The 20577-nt window shown below is 39.2% G+C and overlaps 1 protein-coding gene across 4 annotated transcripts; it reads right to left on the bottom strand.

Moving 5' to 3' along the window:
* Positions 1-2034: 2034 nt before the first annotated feature.
* On the bottom strand, positions 2035-20011 carry LOC119903964 (poly(rC)-binding protein 3). Of its 4 annotated transcripts, none has more exons than XM_038720300.1 (13): positions 19914-20011; positions 19405-19569; positions 16972-16995; positions 16844-16876; positions 16612-16728; positions 15614-15745; positions 12800-12928; positions 11445-11519; positions 10255-10296; positions 9169-9244; positions 6953-7005; positions 6158-6327; positions 2035-5320 (listed from the first exon to the last, which is right to left on the bottom strand). In XM_038720300.1, the coding sequence occupies exons 2-13, from the start codon at positions 19477-19479 to the stop codon at positions 5266-5268; spliced, it is 981 nt and encodes a 326-aa protein (XP_038576228.1). In that variant the 5' UTR covers positions 19480-19569; positions 19914-20011; the 3' UTR covers positions 2035-5265. The 4 variants fall into 4 exon arrangements, with proteins under 4 accessions (XP_038576228.1, XP_038576227.1, XP_038576230.1 ...); XM_038720299.1 differs by having other exon boundaries at positions 2036-5320; positions 9169-9247; XM_038720302.1 differs by having other exon boundaries at positions 2036-3656.
* Positions 20012-20577: the final 566 nt, after the last annotated feature.

Genomic DNA, 20577 nt, shown 5'->3' with positions numbered 1-20577 from the left:
CCTAATTTGTGTTTGTCCGTTGCCTGGTTAAAAATGATTTAAACCTTACCTTCTCCTTCTCCCTGATTGATAAATGAATAATGCAAGTTTGACTGCTGGACACAGGATGTTGCCTACTTCACGAAAGCCCATTCTCAGTGTATGTGCACCAGAGATTTGCATAAGTTGCGTATTGGACCTCATTTCGCTTCCAAACTAGGTGTGATGTCACAAAATCATCTCGTAAGTTAGCGTGTTAAACTGAGATTTAATGTGAGCACAGAGAAACCTTCCCCATTCAGCAGATGAATTCTAGTGTCAAACTCTGCAGATACATCATCATTGCACAGTGAAGCTCAAACATCCAAGAGAAGTAACAATAAGCAAAACACGTTGTTGAGCGGAGGGACACTTTAACCTTTAAGCCATTTAACAAGAGGTTTGCTTTGCTGACAACTTTTAATACTTCAAGGCAAGATTTTTAAATCTCTAGGCCCTTTTTCTTTTATGCTGTGGTCCTCTCTGCTTTTACTGACTGGGTAAATGCTCAGCTGATTTGTATTTGACTCATGTAACCTTCAATTCTGTACATATAACTGAGATGGGATTCTGCCTCTGTGTGTGTGTGTGTGTGTGTGTGTGTGTGTGTGTGAATGTATGCATGCATGCGAATACCAATACTGTTGGTCGGATTTACAGAGACTCCTTGGGTAATGTTGCACTACAAATAAACCAAAGATGACTCAATTTGCCCTCTACTGGCAGGAAGAGAGGAGATGGCTGATTGTTTTTATGGTTGAAATATTAAAATTTTATTTTGAGCCATCAACATTGGAGCATGCATATTGATAAATGTTTTTATTTTTTTGAAAAAGATAATGTTTAGTCAAGCTGAAAAGTCGAACACATTCAATATGTTAAAAATAGTGTAGTCTGTAACTAATTTCATCTGACAAGGGTGTTGGCAGCCAATTAAGTATAATGAGAGTTTGAAACTTGCATCACTACATGCAACACAATTCACACTAAGTAAAAACTTGAAAAAGATGACAAAGGTTCAAGGGAAAAAAACATAAACTTTATTCTCTTCTTTTTACAAAACATTTCAGAATCAACCTCAATAAATAATAAATTCAATACAGACATTCAAGAAGCAAAGGATCAAACTTAAACATGTTCAGACACATTTCCTCAAAAGCATCATATAGTGCTAACCTTTAGTTTTTTGCTGCTCTAGCACAGTAACAAAACATTTTTAATACATCAGAAAATGACAAAACCAACACGAGTGGTGGTTGACTTACATAGCATTTTAGAATGATGAGCACATGTGCCATGCCATGATTATGAAAGTATGACCACAATCAAAAAGGCAACTGAAATTGGTCATACTGTAAAGTAGCACGACTGCATCTTGGTTGGCCTGCCTGCACACAAACAGCAGACACCTTGAACCTACAACACACGGCCATGAATGTACACTACAGAGGATATCCATTTACTTTCATGATCAAATTCTGTAAAAGAAGGGGTCCTTTTTAAACGACACATTAAAAACCTTTTAGCCCTCGATCACCTATTCCTCAGTTTGCTCGTCAGAAACACATCTGGATGCAGCCAGATGAGGTCTATGGAACACATTTTCATTCATAATGTAATTGTGAAGCAATATGTGAAATGTAAATTTAATTGATGTCAGCCTTGTTTCCATAACAACAACCTAATCAATTCTAACCAAAAGCCACATACCTGAGCCTAAACGCAAATAATATCCTCCATCATTTATATAATCATAACTGGAGTGATGCATATGCAGGCTTTCAGAGTAAAATGTACAATTGTATTAAGGTAGGATGGATTAAAAATAGCTGCTACCTGCAACACAGCCATCATATTACTTGTTGGAGTGTCATGTTTGACTGTGAAGTGAAAGATTGGTAATTTTTTTTTAAATCTCATAGGCTACATTTTGAAACGAGAGCTGTAGATACTAATAAGGCCATCCATTCATATGTTTGCTGATAGGTATATTTATATTAAACATAATAGAAAATAATCAGATTTGATAACACTACATGTATCTAGTGTAATAAACTGTAATTTGTAACAGAATTTCTCTTGAGAGCAACCTGCCCACCCATACATTTTCTATTATAAATAAGCATTCCCACTCTACTATATTCATCATTCTGCATCATTTTCTACTGTACTAATTGAAGGTGTTTGACATGTTAGCAGTTAAAACACATTTTGAAATTAATTCAGCTTTACTTTGAACAGGGACACAGTTTGGTTTGGTCTGTGCATATCTGAAACAGATATCCAGCCTGGTGTAACCAAGGAGATACTCGATATTAGATTGCAACTGCAGAGTCATCCATACATGTATATGTACCGGAAGGCTTGTATGGAGCTTGATTGGCTGACATAACCTGCAAAATCAACAACTGATAGATACATACGTTGAAAATGTGTTTCCAATGTTTTATACATGCTATGTTTTTCATGTCTGGAGTGGCTTGTTGACTACCAAATTGTAATAGGCGCATGTGAGGAAGGAGCTGAAAAACAGACCTGATTGACTAACTAGGGTCTTGCTTCCCAGGAGCTTTTCAGCCCTTTTGAAATACACAGAAACCCTTAAATGAGCTGCATGTGAATGAAAAGCTAGACAACTCTTGGACATTTCTTAACCATAGCTGCTATGAGATGGCAGCATGAATAACGCGATTACATGTTTGTGAAGTATAGGTGATAAAAGTGTGGTTTATTCATTGCATGCAGTTGGATTTCTTTGCTGCGGCCATTTATGGTCATTTTCATTTTCCCAGCCTTTATGTCACATCTCACATGAAACTCGGACTGATATTTGCATATTATGGTGGATGTATATTGGACTGTACCCATGAGGTCATTTCAAATAGACTGTTTAAGGCTTGTTCCATTCCATTTCACAATTTAGTCTCCTATCTGCCCATTTGCTTTTAAAATAAATTGGAAATGTAGTCGATTTTGTGGGTCATGCAGATCAATCTAGTGTAGATACAACACTAAGACAAACAGGTAAATGTCTACAGGCACGCAATAAAGCATTCATTTCATCAATCATGAAAGTATGAAATAGACTGCCATAAAATATGTGGTTTAGAGGTGCTTATTGAACTTTTGTGTTTAGCAATGCATTGACACAGGTAGTATAGTGGTCTAAATATGGAATACAAAATGTGTCAATACATTCAAATGCAGGGTGGGGGAGGGACAACCTTGGTTTAAATTGTTCTTCAGTCTTTCAGTTTAGTTTGCATTTACTTTCAGGTGCCTGCAGTGCAAAAAATAGTAGTAGTAGTGACGTGTTAAAGCACGAGGCAAAACAAAGCGGTGCAGTGAGTAAGATGCCATGAAAGGTACTAGAGTGTCAAAAAACTAAAGCGACCTTTCAGAAACAGAAACAACAGGGTTTTGGATAGGTGTGAGGAATCCAAGTAACAGTGCATAAACATGTTTATAGTAAATACAAGAAATTATAAATGTTAAAGTCACTTAAATATCAGGACAGTCAAATACAGAGAAATAAATAAAACTAGGTGTAATGCCATTTGCTCAAGGGTCATGTGATGCACTGAGGGAAGACGGGTAGAAATTAGAGTGTGCCCATTCCAGTGACTTCAGACGTCAGCCTAGAACAGTTCAGGGAAGGCGGGGGAGGAGGAGGAGTGGAAGGGGGGGGGGTAGACAGAGAAAATAAAAACAGCTGTGAAAGAAGGACTTTCGCTCAAAAGTAAAGGTATGCTGCAATGCCCGGCTTTGTGCTCCAATTTTTGCCGGCACCTGTTTTTTTTTTCTTTTACACAGATTTGATACCATATTTTCATTGTTTCCTTTCACATAAAATATCTTCAAAAATATGGTAACATAACCACGCCTTACTAGTGCTCTAATGAAGTCATGCAGTGGACAGAAAAAAAATGGTGGTGTCATGAAATTTCCAATGTAGAAGTTGCTGTATTCCCTGACAGAAGCATCACATCACTCTTCTTTCTAACAGCATTGCTCGAGTGGCAGTAATGTGTTCTTTTTTTCTTTGCTTTTTTGTTCATTTTACATTTTTTATTAATTTTACTCTTTCCAGACAATGACACAATAGGACTTAATAAGCAAATGTATCTAAGATAGTAATGACAATAAGAAAAATACTATTATTCTTGGAATGAGGCATGCTAAATAAATACTTAAAGGAATACTTTGACATTTTGGGAAACACGCTTATTCGCTTTCTTGGAGAAAAAGATGAGAAGATCATAACCAAGCTTATCTTAGCATAAAAACTGAAAACAGGGGGAAACAGCTTGCATGGCTCTGTCTGAAAGTAGTAAAATCTGCTTACTGGCACCTTTTAAAACTCCCTAATTAAAATATTAGAGCTTATTTGTGTAAAAAATGAAAAGTTAAAGTTTTATGGGCCAAACTATGTCTTGCAATGTCATCCTGTGGCTTGTCAGCAATGTGAGGGTGCATAGCAGTCAGCATGTTAATTAGGGAGCTGTATGCCTTTATTCCACTGGCCATGGCTCTATAACATTACGTCTGTAACATGGTTTTGTTCTGTCCTCTGCACGACTTCATACCCCTCAGAGAGTGTTTCAGAAGCTGAGCTTTTTGACTGCCTGGCTTTGTTGACTTGCTCAGATTGTGTTGATCTGGTAATTTTTCCTAGATTTTTCTGAGCAGGCTACAGTAGGCTACATAGTTAAATGTTTTCTTTTCTTGTCTGTTTTAACTGTGTCTGCACGGGGTGTTGAAATTTGACAAGTGTATTCATCTGGTGGAATCACAAGCATTGTCAACGGCCATGAGCAGCTCCTGCATGCACGGTGGAATCCAGGCTTCAGAGCTGTTGGATTTTGTTACCTTTGGACAGAGCCAGGTTAGCTGTTTGCCCCTGTGTCTAGCCATTGTTGAGCTAAGCTAACAGTGTCCGGGATGTAGCTTCAAATTTAACTGACAGAGATTAGAGTGGTAATCATCTTCTTACCTAAATCTAAGAAAACAAAGGAATGACCGTTGTTCCCAGACTGTCAAACTGATCCTTTAACGATACACTACATCCATTTAAAACAAATCCCAGTGTAGTTTATCTGACTATAGGTCTCCCACAGGCTAATGCTAAAGTGTTACGCAAAACCAAGGGAGTCTAGGGGAAGTTCCATGGGATAACACATTGAGGTTAATTGTGAAGCGGTGGTTTTGATGTTAACTTCTGCAAACAGAACCAGATTTGTGGTGACTTCAGGATGTAGTCATGGATGAGGGGTCATTCCACATGGCAGCCACGTCCCTGAACCTGCCATTGGAATTGTGGGAAAGCAATAGCCATTAGTTTCTCGGCGGACTGCTGTCCGAAATCCCCTTAAGAAGTCACAGACATAAAGTCCTGTTTGTGGGTTTTCTTGCTTTAATGCTGATAACATTTGACTTTGAGGTGTTGGTAGCCTGTGGACATCAGTGAGGTTCAGAGTTGTGGATAATACATTTATTTTTTCTGTTGATAATGAATTACAGGTTTCAGTGGATAGAGGGGGAAAAGAGGCAGGGGTAGTGGAGCATGGCAAAACATTTCAATGAAAAATATGTTCCTCTGTATTTTACTGATATATTATATTTTTAATATATGGCTGTATGCCATTTTGTGTTGGTTTACACATTAAACATGAAGATTTGGGCCATGAACTTTCCAAACTGAGGAAGGCATTAAACATTTGAAGATTCATTTATTGATCATCCAATTTACTAATCTGCAGGTTGCGTTCCAAACCACAGCCTACTTGTCTCAGAAGTTGGCATAGGTCCAGTGAGCCACTTACTTGCAAAGAGTGTACTGGCTGAAACCCAAAGCATTTTAATATATGCACTGGGGTTGAAATAAGGAACAAAAGTTGAAAGGAACAACCAAGAAAAAACCCATTATTCATGGCCTTATCTGTCTCTTGTCAAAATTGTACATTTTCTGGCAAGTCATTTCAATATCAGTGTCATGAACATCCAAACTAAACTAGCAAGATATGTTTTTCTGTCTTTTCAAACTGTTTTCTTAGATCTCCACTATCAGGATGGTAATTCACATGCTGCTTTTATTCTTTAGATTGTGATGGACCCTAGCTGTTAAGAGTTAAAAGGTTACCTGGCATTGATGAGATACTGGGCCAGGCTGATGTTAGCAGGGGTCCCTGTGATGGTGATCTGGCGCTCTGATGAGCCCTCCATGGCGTTTGCAATTTTGATCTGCGCCCCAGACATCTGTCGAATCTCATTTATTTTGGTTCCTTGGCGCCCAATAATGCAGCCTATTAGCTGGAAGAAAAGCAGAAGTCTTTTAACCTGAAGAAAGAAAACTTCTGAGTTGTCTTAATACATTTATACCTTATATCTAATATATTTGGTGTTAAAAGGGAAGTTTAATGAGTTATGAAATGGTCTGGGTTTCATTTGAATGCCATCATTCAGGAAATTAACTTTGGTTTAATGATAGCTTGGCCAATAGATCAGCTGACTGGGGGTAATCTACTGTGCCAAAAGTAAGGCAGTATCATAGTTGATGATGTTGTCAATCATTTGTTATGACACTGATACGTTTGAAAGCCAGGATTATCTCTCTTCTATTTCCAGATGTTTTCCTTATAAGTTCATTAACAATTAAAGCTGCCACCACCCTCTACGGCTAAAGTCCGAATACAACATAACATAAATTATAATCTTTTAGCACAATTGACATATGATATGCAAATTGCAAATTAAACACATAAAATAATCTGAAAGGTAGGCATACAGAAACATATGTCCCTCAGTCAGCTATCTCAAGAAAGCATTACTTGGAGCGCCTAGGTAGCTGAAAGGTTACCATGTAACCGCAATGCCATGTAACTGCAATGTTGCTGGGGAAAAGACCTTTAAAAAAAAAGCAAAAAGATTTACTCACATCATTAGGAATGGTGAGTTCATGGGTGCTGGCAGGTGGACTGGCATCCAAACCTGAATTGGTGAGCAATCGGATAAGAAAGGAGATTTCACTTTCTAACAAAGAGAGATGAAACCTTCTAAAAGAATACCTTGGCGCTTTTTTGCTAAGAATTAGATGAGATGTCTTTATGTTTAAAATAAAGCTACAGCCAGCATACATTTAATTGAGCTTAGCACAATTATGATTTCAGGGTGGAATTAATCTTCCCAGCTACTTCTGGGCTTTAAAGGTGCTGGTAGGCAGATTTTACAGCCAGCCAGACTTGCCAGGATAGTTGATTCACCACTGTTTTGTCTTTTTGCTAAGCTAAGCTAACTAGCTGTTTGCTGCAGCATTAGAGTGGTATCAATATACTCAATAAACCTTCGTGACTATGCATATTCCCCCAAATTTCAAACTGTTGCTGTGTATAAACTGTTTGTAAGCTTATTTCTCAATGAAAGCTTGTCCTGTATTTATTAACGTATGTTGTGTATGATGTGATAGGAAGTAAGAAAACTCAGCTAAAACGCATTTAAATGAGAGCACATTATCTGAAGAACCATTGTCATTGATTCAATAAATCATTCTGTGTATAATGCTAATTTCCACATTCTTTTAAATGGCAGTGGTGAAAACAATAATCAATTACTGCATCAGTTGGTCACATAACAGGTCATAAAACAGGAAGAAAAATATATGTACCAAGGTCCATGTGAAACCGTTCAGTTCAGAAATGGGAGAGATTCAGTTGGTTATTATAGTACAGTGTGGTTAGCCTATTTCAATAGAGGTTTTCATCTTTAATGGAAAGTAAAATAACCTAAAAATGTGGTAGAGGAAGGATGTATCCCGTTGCCAAGTGATAATGCAATTTTGAAAACAAACGTTTAAATTGAAGTAGGGCTGAACAATTAATTGCATTTGCAATATTATCGCGATGTAATAAAACGAGATTTTCTAATCGCAAAGGCTGCGATTACATTCTGGTCACATGACACCCAAGAGGAAAGCAGTCCGCAGAAGAAGTTGATGCTTCGTCTGCACGTTAGGCTGTACCTTGCCTTCTTGTTGTACAATGGCATTAAGCTTGACAGAAGCTGACACTACATTAGTGTCACACAAGGAATGAAAGTAGCACCCGCCCCCGGGGGGTAACTTGGTGGTGGTGGTGGGTGAAATCGTCGGGCTGTCCGCTGCTTTGACAGACAGAAAAAAATGCACAACAGAAAAACACGTGTAGTAAGGTAAGTGTATTGTGGCGATCGGCGCCTGCGTCACACACACAGCCACCAGTCAGCTCAGGAAATATCTGTGAAACGGTGTTTCAAACCAAACGCACAAGTTCAGAGAGGCCCAGTGGTGATGCTCACCAGCATCGCAGGCTCGGGGGGAGGAGGACTCCGGTGTTGTCGGAGAATTACTATTAAACACGAGAGGCGACACTTCGTTTTATTTTCGCTGGCCAACTTTTGAATTGAACCTCACCCTGAGTATTTTTTGTTTGCTTACTGGGATATAGAAAGATGGACTCCTAGGAGATCAGAACTGTGGGTTTTGTATTGAGGTTTACTGTATAACACACTATGGTGGGTTACAGTAGTTTTTCTTGTGGTCTGTAGGTAGGCCAACCTGATGATATTATATCATATTATTTCATGCCATGACTTGACTCAAATTATCTTTCTCATATAATTATAATTTGACAATGATGATCTTCTCCACCATTGCTCATAATAATAATTCTACCTAATACATCGTAACACAGGCCTGACCCACAAGAAACAACAGTGTAGTTCTATATATCTAATATTGTGTTGGTTATACTATACACTGATTTACTGTTTGTCCATTTTGAATAATTCAGAAGGTAAAGAGCTTAAAAAATTATCGCATATTAAATCGCAATCGCAATATTGGTAAAAAAAAAAATCGCAATTAGATTATTTTCTAAAATCGTTCAGCCCTAAATTGAAGCCCAGTGTATTTTTTTTTTTTTTTTTTGCCTTTCGCTGGTATAATATAAGACAGAGCCAAGACAAAACTATATACATGAAAAAAATCAAAGGAGAGAAACCACAGGGGCCAAGTCATGCTGTGCCAAAAGAGAGATAAGGTGGAAGGATGGGAAAGAGAAAAAGGTTTCTCTGGATGCAAAGAGAAGGAGTTATCTATAGGGCCTTGTGGGTACGTACCAGGGAAAGCAGGGGTGGTCTGTCCGAGAGGGGTAAAGGGGGTTTGCTGCATAGCCAACTGGTGGAGCTTGGTCAACTGCTGAAGGGTTAGGAGGGAAAGTAGAACTAAGAGGTTACTGTTACACAGGTCACACCAAGAAATGAAGACAACCAAAACTAGAGTGAAGAAACAGTGAGGAAAAGGAGGCCATGACACGGGGTGGTGGAGGACAAAAAAAGTAAGAGGAAAAGAAATACAGAGAGAGGGTGACTGTCTGTCATGGACTTGTAAATTGCTAGGTAATTTGAGTCTTTCCCACCTATTTTCTGGTAATTTTCACAAACATCAGTCTTTGGTAAATTAAAAAAGAGACAAACAACTTCACTCATGAGCACATTAACCATTTTTTAAAAATATCATTCCCAATTGCCCCCTCAATTAACATGTGTCCTAGTTGTCACTCAGAACTGGAGAACCTTTAGCTTTACATGCCTATCAGAGCAGCTGCTCTCCCACCGACATGCTCACAGGATGTCCATCCCCCGCTGCGGATCATTTCCATCAAGAATAGGGGGAGACGGACGCTTTCAAGCCTTCTTCTCCTTTTAAGAGGAGTTTTAATGAGGTTGGAAGAGGGTGTCAAGCCTGTACTTGAGTGATTGTACCGTCAACTACCTCATCCAGCGGCATCAATCACTGCCCAACTTTGAATTAGTGGATCTGACACAAGGTAGCTCTTGAGATGCTCTTATGACAAGGACAGATGAAGGCAGATCATTAATGTAGACTATTTGCGCTGCACTACGTGCAGTAGAACTAAAGGGGTGCCTACATCAAAACTGCCATAACAGTCTTTGCCCTTATCATTATCACCAGCAGTCAGTGTTTTGCTATCAACCAGATCTGGTAAGAGTTACTTCCTGTTTTCTGCCCTTATACCACAAGGACAAGGACATTTTGGAAGATGTGATTTATGACTTCCCTCTACTCTCCAAAGAGCTGGTGTATTTATGCAATGAAATGTCTACTACTTTTTTGAATTACATATAAATAATTAAGATACTGGTATAATTCTTGATTAATTTAGAAATATGCTAAGAACTCACATCTGGGTGTGGAATGGCGTACTGTCCCTGAATTGTGTAGGCCTGGAAAGATAAAAAAAAACAAAACATAAGAGATTTTAGCATCTCATTTCCAATAAGAGGGGGAAAAACACAAAATAACAAATTAGTGTAAGCTCTATACAAACGCTCTTTATACGCTCAAAACAAAACATAATACCGTGATGATTGCAAATTAATTATGATTTTCAATAGCAGTAAGTGATATTACAGTGATGATTGTCTTAATCATTCTCATCAGTACTATATTCAGAGCAGTAACATCAACAGCATGTAATATGTAGATGCATGTGAAATGCAAGATGAGACCTTGCATATCAGAAATCAGTGTTTGTTTAGATGATAAACCAAGGCAAAATTAACTGCTTCTGTGAGTGTCAAACGAGATAATGTCCTATATCATATAATGCACTAGACACAAAACAGAATAGGTATTTTCACAGCAGACACTTGGGACATTGTGGATACTGTATTATGTGATAACAGGTATATGATTCATAATGTACACAAAGTTGCATTGCCACCTGAAGAACATCTCCAGCAAGAGCTGCTTCATGATTCCTCATCTGTGGTTTTCCTGTTTATTTTTTTAAATTCAATTCTACAAACAAACAAAAAACACTCACAACTACTGAAAAGTCTCAGCTGACTGATCTATAGACTAGATTTGTGTCCATTTATAGTAAAACAAATTTTGTATACATGCATCACAGTGGACAATGATCTCTTTTCGTTGCTACATTTTCAAAATCATTCAACACCTGCAAATACATGATGTACATTAGCTGGATCATGCTAGGGTTGGGCGATGTGTACAAAATTTCCATTGTCTACAATGAAACATCATGATGGACGCAGATGTTGATTTCAGTTGTTTCAGGTCATTAACAAGCCCACGTGCGGCTCATTTGCTGTGGCGATAACGGATCGCATGTTGAAATATACGGGAAAAAGACGAGTTCTCAGTATTTTAGGCAACTGCTGATGGAGAAAATAGAGCAGACTGGCTCTGACTGACTTTTTCTAACGCGGCCAGTCTCATTTGGAAAAGTTTGCGGTGGCATGTGAAAGTAAAAAGGCTTGCAGAAACAGGCAGTGGCTGATGCTGCAGTAAAAGTATCAGGGTTGGCTGTAGGCACAAACTAACAAGCTAGAGCTAGCTCAGCTCTTACCTGGCCACCAGAAAAAATTACTGGGGTGGAGGCGGGCTTCGGGCGATAAGGGATGGTCGCACCTTTTGGTGGAGACTAGGAGAAGGGGAAGAAAGAGGAGAGGCAGAGTCAGCATGTTCTTACTTCATTTGAAAAATGCAAACGCTCATTTATAGAAATAGACCAACATTTAAACAAACATGCTTATTTCCCAAAATGTTGAACTGTTCCTTTAAAATACTGTAGTACTCTGGTGAACTGCTCTGTTTAATTTCATGTGGATGGAGCAGGGCATTGATTGTACAAATCATGATTATTTAATCATCCTTATGGGCAAAAATAGTAAAAAGCATTCATTCATTCACTTGGTAATTCACATGTATTCATACTCTAGCCAATCACATTTCTCAGGATGCTATTTCACATCAAGCTACATCAGAGTAACAGAAAAATCACTCTGAGGCAATATTATGTCTTAACTTGGTGTTCTCACTGTGAGAAATGTTTTAATTTGCTGACAGCTTTTCAAAACATCTGAAATATGTATTATTCATGAAAATACAAGAGTCATAGAGCTCAGAGGTATTACTGGCCTCTATTCATGGAGATAAGAAAAATACAAAGACCCGGTTTGGGGGAAACCTGATGATCACAGACGAAATGCTTCGCCACAAACCTATTTTTTTCTTGCAAATGTGCCAGCTTTTTTTCTAAGGCAGCAAGGATGTAGTTTCCATGAGAATAATCAGATTTCCTCTGTAGCTGCTGGACTGGAGAGGGAGGAGTATCCACTTAAGTATGTGCTTTGGATACAATATCAAGAAACAGCAATGGTGTTCATACTGGAACAGAAACAAGCTTGTGTTTTAGTGAAAGTTCAGTGGATAGTTATGTGCAAAAATTACCAAATGTTTCCTCTAAACTGTAATATTATTTTGCTGATTATTTAAATAGGTTATATTGCAAATAATCCATCAGCTAGCTTCTAATACCTACCCAAGTCTGCAACAAAATGAAAAGCACATAGCTAAACACAAATTGTCCTCTATTATGGAAAGAGGTTTTGTCAAGTTGACATTTATGGACAACAAAAACCAGGTGTTTCTGATCCAGCCTAACTCATGGTGGCATTTTTTTCTTTATGTGAAGTCCATTTAAACTTTGAGTCCCATTCAAAAATCAATTCCTTGCAGTTCCTGTTTAACCACCACAAGAAGGGAATGTAACTATTTATGGAGACATGGTACATGAGTGTCTAGCCAGAAACCCAACTCTCAAAGCCTCAAACTATTCAGTTATAAAATAATTATATTTAACTTAATTCTTACAAAAATGAACACTTTAAAGCTGTTTTGCTAAATGGCGGCATACTGTACCTCCAGCATGACCACACAGATTTGTTTGACACACTGGATGATGGCTTCTGGGGTCCCAGAGATTGTCACTGCACGCTCTGTGGAGTTGGGCAGCATGTCCCCTGCCACCTGAACCTGGGCCCCTGTGGACTGGAGTAGAGTAAGGGACTTTGAGGGACTTGACAATGCTGACAAATTCAGTTCTATGTCACGCAGGCTGTGCAGCACTCTAAGGGGTTCTACATTTACTCACTTATATAGGGCAGGACACAGAAATGTAAATGTACTTTTTTCCACCGGGTGCAGGCTTTACACTAGGCCTTTGTACTCTCCCCCTGTATAAACATTTCTTTAACACCCGAAAGAGCAGCATGATAAATAAGATGTTTAACCTGGCCCCTCTGTGATGTAACGCTGACGCTCTCAGCTATGACATGTGCCATGCTGCCTATGAAGGTCCATCTAAGGCTACATTCAGACTGCAGGCCATTTTTAAGTGTTCACAACTTTCTTTCCTTTTCATTACGGTTTCTGTTCGCTGTACAACGCAACTGTCCCACATCTCACTCTCTCTCTCTCTCTCTACCACGTCAGCACAGACTCAAGTAGCATGCACGTAACTCAGAAGAGAGCTTGCGATCTGGTGGATTCCAGGTGTAAGAAAGGGAATTTGTGAGCAGATGATAGCGAGGTAGAGAAGAAAGAGAGCCACATGTTTAATTATGGCTTTTGTGGAGCTTTTTTGTTCACCGTCTACAGCAGAACAGCTGCTCTAGAGTGACGTCAAAGTCGCTTCAATAAAATGACAATTTTATGACACTGTCATAAAAAGATCAGATCTGAGTCACACATGAGCAAAAGAACTGGATTTGAGTCACTTTGGCCTGCAGTCTGAACGTAGCCTGGACGTAGCGTAGAATACAACATGTGGCCTTCATGGCCAGAGTAACGTGCCTCTGCTTTTGCCTCTACATCTTCTGCTACAGTTTTAAGTTTATTCCAGACTTCATCTGGTGACATCAACCTGAAGGCAGAAGTGGAGAACTCTCACACTTTTCCAACATTGTAGGAGCTTTTCTACAGAGTATGTTCACTAGGGGTGTAACGGTACACAAAAGTCTCGGTTCACATCACACCCTGCCATGACGTGGAGGATGGCAATTCGTTTAAGACGGGTATTTATATATCCGGTAGTGGGTACTGTATTTTAGCCTTTCCCAGGGCTGGAAATTAACACCTGGCAAGCGCCAAATGCGGGTAGATTTTCTGTTTGGTGGCTAATGTTGGAAGGCTACCCGCCACATTGGCGGAAGAACGTAATCGGAACGATTTCGCCATATAATATCTTTTTGACGGACCTGTTGTTTTTTGTGGTGTGTCGCACTTAAATCGGTCCCCGCGGTACCAAGGGATCTTAAATCATGTAACACACGGATTAGGGACGTTCATTGGTTGTTGTTTTTAAGTTCATTTCAGGTTTCTTGTGTTTGATTTGCATAGATTTGTAAGGGGGTGGGCATTAGGGATTGGAGTTGGGAGCCGTCAAGTCGTGCTTGGAGTACCTGGAGTGTTTTTAGCATGTAGCTAGCGACCACCGTAACGTGCACACCTGTCAACCCTCCCGTTTCCCGGGCTTCTCTGTTCTCTCCCGATGTCCTCCCTCCTAAAATATTTCCCCGTAAATCTCCTGTTTATTTTTACCCGCTGTTTGCTACGTTCCCCTCCGGTAAAGCCGATGGCAGCATGTAGAACAGCCCTGTAACAGTGAACATAAGTCAACAGCACTCGCAAATAAAACAAGAAGAAGAAGTAAAGCAGTGCGACGGGTTCAGGACAGACGATGAGTTGCTAAACAGAGTATTTCACATGCATTTGCCCCTAAAATAGATATGTGTGTAGACTGTAGTTTTTCTTGACCAAAGATTTAATAAATGAAAACAACCTACAATTAATATTAGGCCTGTGGTAGTGATACACTTCATATGAAAGTTTAATGAATATAGTGGGGGGAGGCAAAAATGAGGCTGAAGCAGAAGATAGAAAAAATATTATTGATGAGGTTTAAGTTGAATGATAAAGCATTATAAAGAGCTTCTTTAGCATCTTGTAAGTTTATGGAACAATTTACTGTTATGTCTTAAGTACATTTTATAGCAATGAATTAATTTTGCTTCAAATTTCAATATGGTGTCTTCTTTAAGTTTGTATTCGACAGAATACCTCATTATCTCAATTAAAAGTACTGAAACAAACGTTTAAGTGACATAAAAAGGCAAGTTATTATTTTGGCCGGTAAAAAATATGTTTGGCCGGTGGATTTTTTCATCTATTAGTCCCATTGGCAGCTGAGCCAAAAAGTTAATTTCCACCCCTGGTCTTTCCTGATTAGATAGATGAACAAGCATGTAAGAATGTGCTGTGAATTGAGTGTGTGAGTTAAATAGGAAATCAGGTTATAGGGCTCGGCCTGTGCTAATTAAACTGCAGGTGCAACAATGTTGTTACTGTAGCTACAAGCTCAGGAATTTGTGTTTGAAAGTTAGTTATAACGTTATAATAATCCTACATACTGCACTATAAAATGAAAAAAAACAAAACAGAAAAATTAGGAAAATGTAACAGTTTAATGAAACAATGAATCAATTTTCAAATCTATCTCACTACTGAAGTATTCAGGGACAATGTAACTAACAAATATAATGTAAATAACACAAGGGGAGAGACAAAATCATTTGGCTGCACTACATTTTCTGTTGGTCTTGCATAAAGAGCGAAATGTCCTGATTCTTATATATGTACAGCAATTTGTAGGTTATCCATAAGAAAATACCATACCTCTCTCATTTCTTTTATTTTGGAGCCTCCTTTTCCTATGAGGGAGCCACACTGGCTGGCTGGCACTACAAGCCTTAAGGTGACTGGGGGCTTGCTGGTTGCTGGGCTGTTGCTCATGGAATTGATTATGTCCTAGAAAACAAGAACATATATTTCATCTTGTGACACAAAAAATATTCATGACGTCAATTGTTTTGGTAATGGCGATCCATATAAATCCATACCCAAACTTAAAAGTCAGTACAAATGAGTTTCACAAACATATATGTTTTTGTTTCACATCTTTTCTGCTTGGTGAATGAGCACTGTCCTTTGGCTTTGTCTTTAAATAACGAGCCTTGGTCTGGCGGACCAGATTTTTCACAGGTCACTGAGGACACAGCAGTCGGTCTCCTTTTGCAACTTCCAGTCACAACACTTGAGTTTATCATTTAGGTGAGTGACATCAAATACAGGAACAGAGGAAGAGATAGCTGAATGGAAATGATTTACATTCACCTTTTGCATCCATGCAATCGAAACATCTACCACAATGAAGGATTATTTCAAGGTACAAGGTAGATTTATTTAGCATTTTACACCACAGGGTTGAATGAGATTAAGATACTGTACATCGAATATATTTATGTGTCCTATCAGAAAGATCTGTGTTCAGTGCTCCAACGACTGGAGACTTTGCATGTTGAAAATGTGAAACTAAGTTTAAAATGATAAACTAAGTTTTGGGAATAATATCAAGCAGACAGATGTTTGTGTCTGCTGTTTCAATTTGAGGTACAGTAGCCTGAGGTCCAGAAAGACTCTTGGAATTAAAATGAGATTTAACACTAATCTGGAATTACACTAATAAACCAAAGGCAGACAGGTACTTTGTGTGTACATAAAGAGGGCAAAAGGACTTGAACTTTGGACTTTATTAGTGCATGTGCCCAGTGAGAGGTGCATGTGTACTTTAAATAAAAATACTGCTGCCACCCATTACACAACTTGTATCGTACCTCCTCAAATTTGTAGGCAATCATAGCAAAAGCCTTGAAGATGGTGTCTGTTGGTCCAGTGATGGTGACAATCCTCTCTGGACAGTTGCCCTCAGAAATATTGATCCGTGCTCCGCTCTGGAAAAACAACATAAACATATTGTCGATGGAGTCCCCATAGTCAATGTGAGACCGTAATCCACAAATGGATCGATACCGAATTTAAGTGGTGCTTTTTGAGACGGAAACCCACCTCTTCACGCATCTTTTTTACTGTTTCCCCTTTCTGTAAAAAAGTTAAAAAAAAAAAAAAATTATTCAAAACATGGTTCAATATGTATATTCTTTCCATGAATACATGTTCTATTAAAAATAACATACCTTGCCAATTATACTTCCAACCTCCTGCGATAAAAAAAACAAAAAAAGAGAAAACAAACGTGGATTTTTAAAAGTGATTCATTGAAGAATCTTCTGGATAAATGCACAGCACTGAAACAGCTTGCTGTTGTTTTCCCGGACATGGTGCAAACAGTACAGGGGCACGAGGAGGTTACACAGCTGCATGGCGGTGTTGAGGGCCACACTTTCTATATGCATGTAATCACTCTTCATTAGCTTGGTGTGGAACAGTGGAGAAAGGGCAGGCGGGGCAGCGCTGGCTGCAAGCGTCAACACTCCCTGACCTCTCCTCAGCGACGAGGGTTACATCCATTGTGACGTTAATGCTGCAGGCCAGTTGCTGCACAGTGCAAGGTTCTTCCCTAAGAATTCATTTATATGTATCAAACACAATGTAAAGTCACAGAGTAGAAATACTTTGTTGAGGTTCTCAGATGTTCTTTTAGGAATCTGTATTTCATTAAACTGTTTTGTTTTAAAACAACTTTTACTTCATTACCATGTAGAAAATAGAATAGACACAGAATTTTTAACACTACCCTTGTTGCTCGCTACACAATATTAATTTCCTTACCACATGTTCCGGCCATACTCAACACCCTTTTTTATACATTTAATCAGCCAGGATGTAGGTTCTTGTATATCGAAGGCAATATTGTATTTATTGTGACTGTTTCATCACTCACTACTGACATGTTAATTTTCCATGCATTCAGTAACTTAATTACAGCAGAGTTTTTATCAACTTTTACCAGTCCACTGAGTCCAGCTGCGCCACGTTGACTCTGGGCAGAGGAACAATACCGTGACGCAGCAGTAACGCAACGCAGCCAGACTCAGTGGACATAAACATTCAGGCATCACTCACATCTGAGAATTAGGCCAAAACTTAAGCTACAGTAAATCCAATTAGAAGCACAATTACTGCTAAAGTAATGCTTTGAAAACTTCCAGAAAACCAAAACTGAGAAAACAACATGGAAACTAAAGGATCAACACATACCTGCCCCAACAACAGCTATGCCCTGTGGTCACCTGTTCTGCTCATGCAGTCCAGAGGGGGTACACTGAAGACACATGTCCCGCGTAAAGTCTTTTAGATTTCTTGATGATCTGTGGAGGAGTGGGAGTGTCTCGGAAGGTGTAGGGGACGTGTACCTGTGCTCTGGGACCTGATTGGGCCTTTATGGCTGCAGGGTTATTCAAACTATCAACAGGCGACTTGTGTCTGGCGCTCCTGCATGAGCAGCCAAGCAGTCGGTGATTTTCTGGGCTGCAGTCTGCCTGGCACACAAAACAAGGGGAAGATTTTGGCTCTAATCTTTGTGTTAATCCCAAACATGGCCAGCTCAGTGGAGATGTATAGTGTGCTTTTCAGATTGCCTAGTGGCCAGCAGACATCTCTTGAGACTTAAAACAGAGCTACTGATACACACCAACATTTTATTTCACTCAAAAACATCCTTTAACAAGCTGACAATAAAGAAGTGAAGCCAGTTGTTGCAGCTACTAGTAGACCCACTGCAGTTGGGGCAGGGCGTGAATGACCTTACACGAGCAGACCTACAAACACACACAAACTCTGACCACTTCTTAAAAAGCAGAAGGGAAGCAGAGGGGAGGGAGAGCACACTACACATCAGGGCCTGAACAAAAGCAAATGTCATGTTGTATTCCCACAGGATGTCACAGAGTGTGCACTCACTGCCATGGTGAGGCAGGGGCAGTAGGGGCAGCGTCACACCAAGGAGATAAGATGAGGCCATCTATGTCTCATTTTTCATGTCGATGTGGATGCCAGATTAGGAATCAACAGATGTAGAGCATTTGGGGGTGTTGGGAGTCTAATGGGCATCTGTCAGTAAAACCAATTTACTGGACTGTTGTTGGAGAAGAGCAGAGCTTTTGTTGCACAATAATTTTAAATTTATTTGGAGAGCAGCTGAGATTATATGAAAGGGCACTTCAGTGATTACAAGCAACAGATTTAAAAACGAATGGTCGATATTGAAGCAGCAGAGGCTGAGATACTCTGCCTTTTAGTCTCTAGCGTGGGTGAAACTTCAGAAACTGCTAGATCCATGTATTTCCCATAATGCAACTAATAAGGTATTTTCACTAAACCCTCCCTGTCTGGTTAACGCAAAAATCTTTCAATCTCTATGCCCTCGTCTGTTAAAAATCTGTTAGTCCAAGCTGACATTACCCTAACGACATCATCAGGGTTAATGACATATATTTGAAAAAGCTCCTCCAGGGCCACAGACGACACTTTTAGCAGAAATATCCAAATCCATGACTGAGACTACTGCACTGCAAGCAGATAACAGGTCCGCAGACCCCTTCAATGAAAAAACAAATGTTGGACATATTTTTCTACCACAGCCAGTGTAATAGTCTGTGCGTGCTTACTTTTCCATGCATGAGGAGGCGGATGGTAAGGGTGACATTGAGGCCACCCTCTGACTGGACTTTGGTGGACTCCATGCTGGGGGGGAGTGAGACCAAAGCACAGTCCTGGAATGGGATGTCCTCAGAAGGAGAAAGAGTAGGGTGGTATTCCAGCCAGCCAGTCACCTGCCAAATACATCACACAAAAAACTCATATAGGGTCATATACTGTCTATACAATTATAAAGTTCACATATTCAAATAGACGGAGCGTAAATACTAGATATAGATTCTGCAAATGCAGGCATCACTTTTTATGGGGTCCCCACACAATATTCACTTCATGAATGATACATAATTGTGCAGATAAGAGCTGGAAGTAACTACCTGCAATTATTTTTTTTTCTATTTATTGTCTCAAAATAACAAATCTCAACCAGCTTGTTTGTAAGAATACATTGGAATACATGCTGACCACTTCAGGATCTAAACTATTCATTTGTCACAAAGCACTGTGTAATAATGCTCACGTGAAGGTGAAGCACGATGACTTGCAGAATAGTGGCAAAGTCGTCAACGCTAAAAGGCTCTTTTCTCTTTTCTATGAGTCAGACAAGTTTTCCTCCAGTGCCCTCATTACAGTTAGTCAAACATACTTTGCTCCCCTTTGCCTTTGGCAAACAGTAATGCCTATTTGCACTGATAGCTGTGTCAAAAAAGGAAAGTTACTTTTTGTGCAGAATAAGTTAGAAGACATGACCCGTTGTTCTGTTCATTGTAATGTATCTTGCTGTGTCTGCACTATGTATACTAAAGATAAATCACATAAGACTGAATAAAGAAATCGTTTCTGCCTATTATAGCAAGTTAGAACTGACTTTTATTAATAATGTGATGTCTTCATAAATGGCTCTGAGGTACTCATAATTCTTTAGAAACATTTTAAACATTTTAAAACATATTTTGTCAAGAACACAAAATAAAATTATTGTACACATTTTCACTTTACAGCGTTGCCAGAGTTTTCTTAAAAGAGATTCAATGCAAATGTCTTAAGATATGTCTTTTCTCTGCTGTGAATTTAAATTTCTCCTGTGCCAGGAGCTTAAACTGATATCCATTTGGTCACAGAAGTGTTGTTCTCTTACCATTCAGCCATTGTCATTTCACACAGACAGCATGATCCAAATGTTC

Source organism: Micropterus salmoides, unplaced genomic scaffold (assembly GCF_014851395.1).
Source record: "Micropterus salmoides isolate LMB-PRFRI ecotype aquatic unplaced genomic scaffold, ASM1485139v1 Ms_hic_scaffold_15, whole genome shotgun sequence".
Classification (NCBI taxonomy): domain Eukaryota; kingdom Metazoa; phylum Chordata; class Actinopteri; order Centrarchiformes; family Centrarchidae; genus Micropterus; species Micropterus salmoides.
Note: the sequence above shows the minus strand (reverse complement) of the source record. Positions and strands in the feature narration are given on the sequence as shown.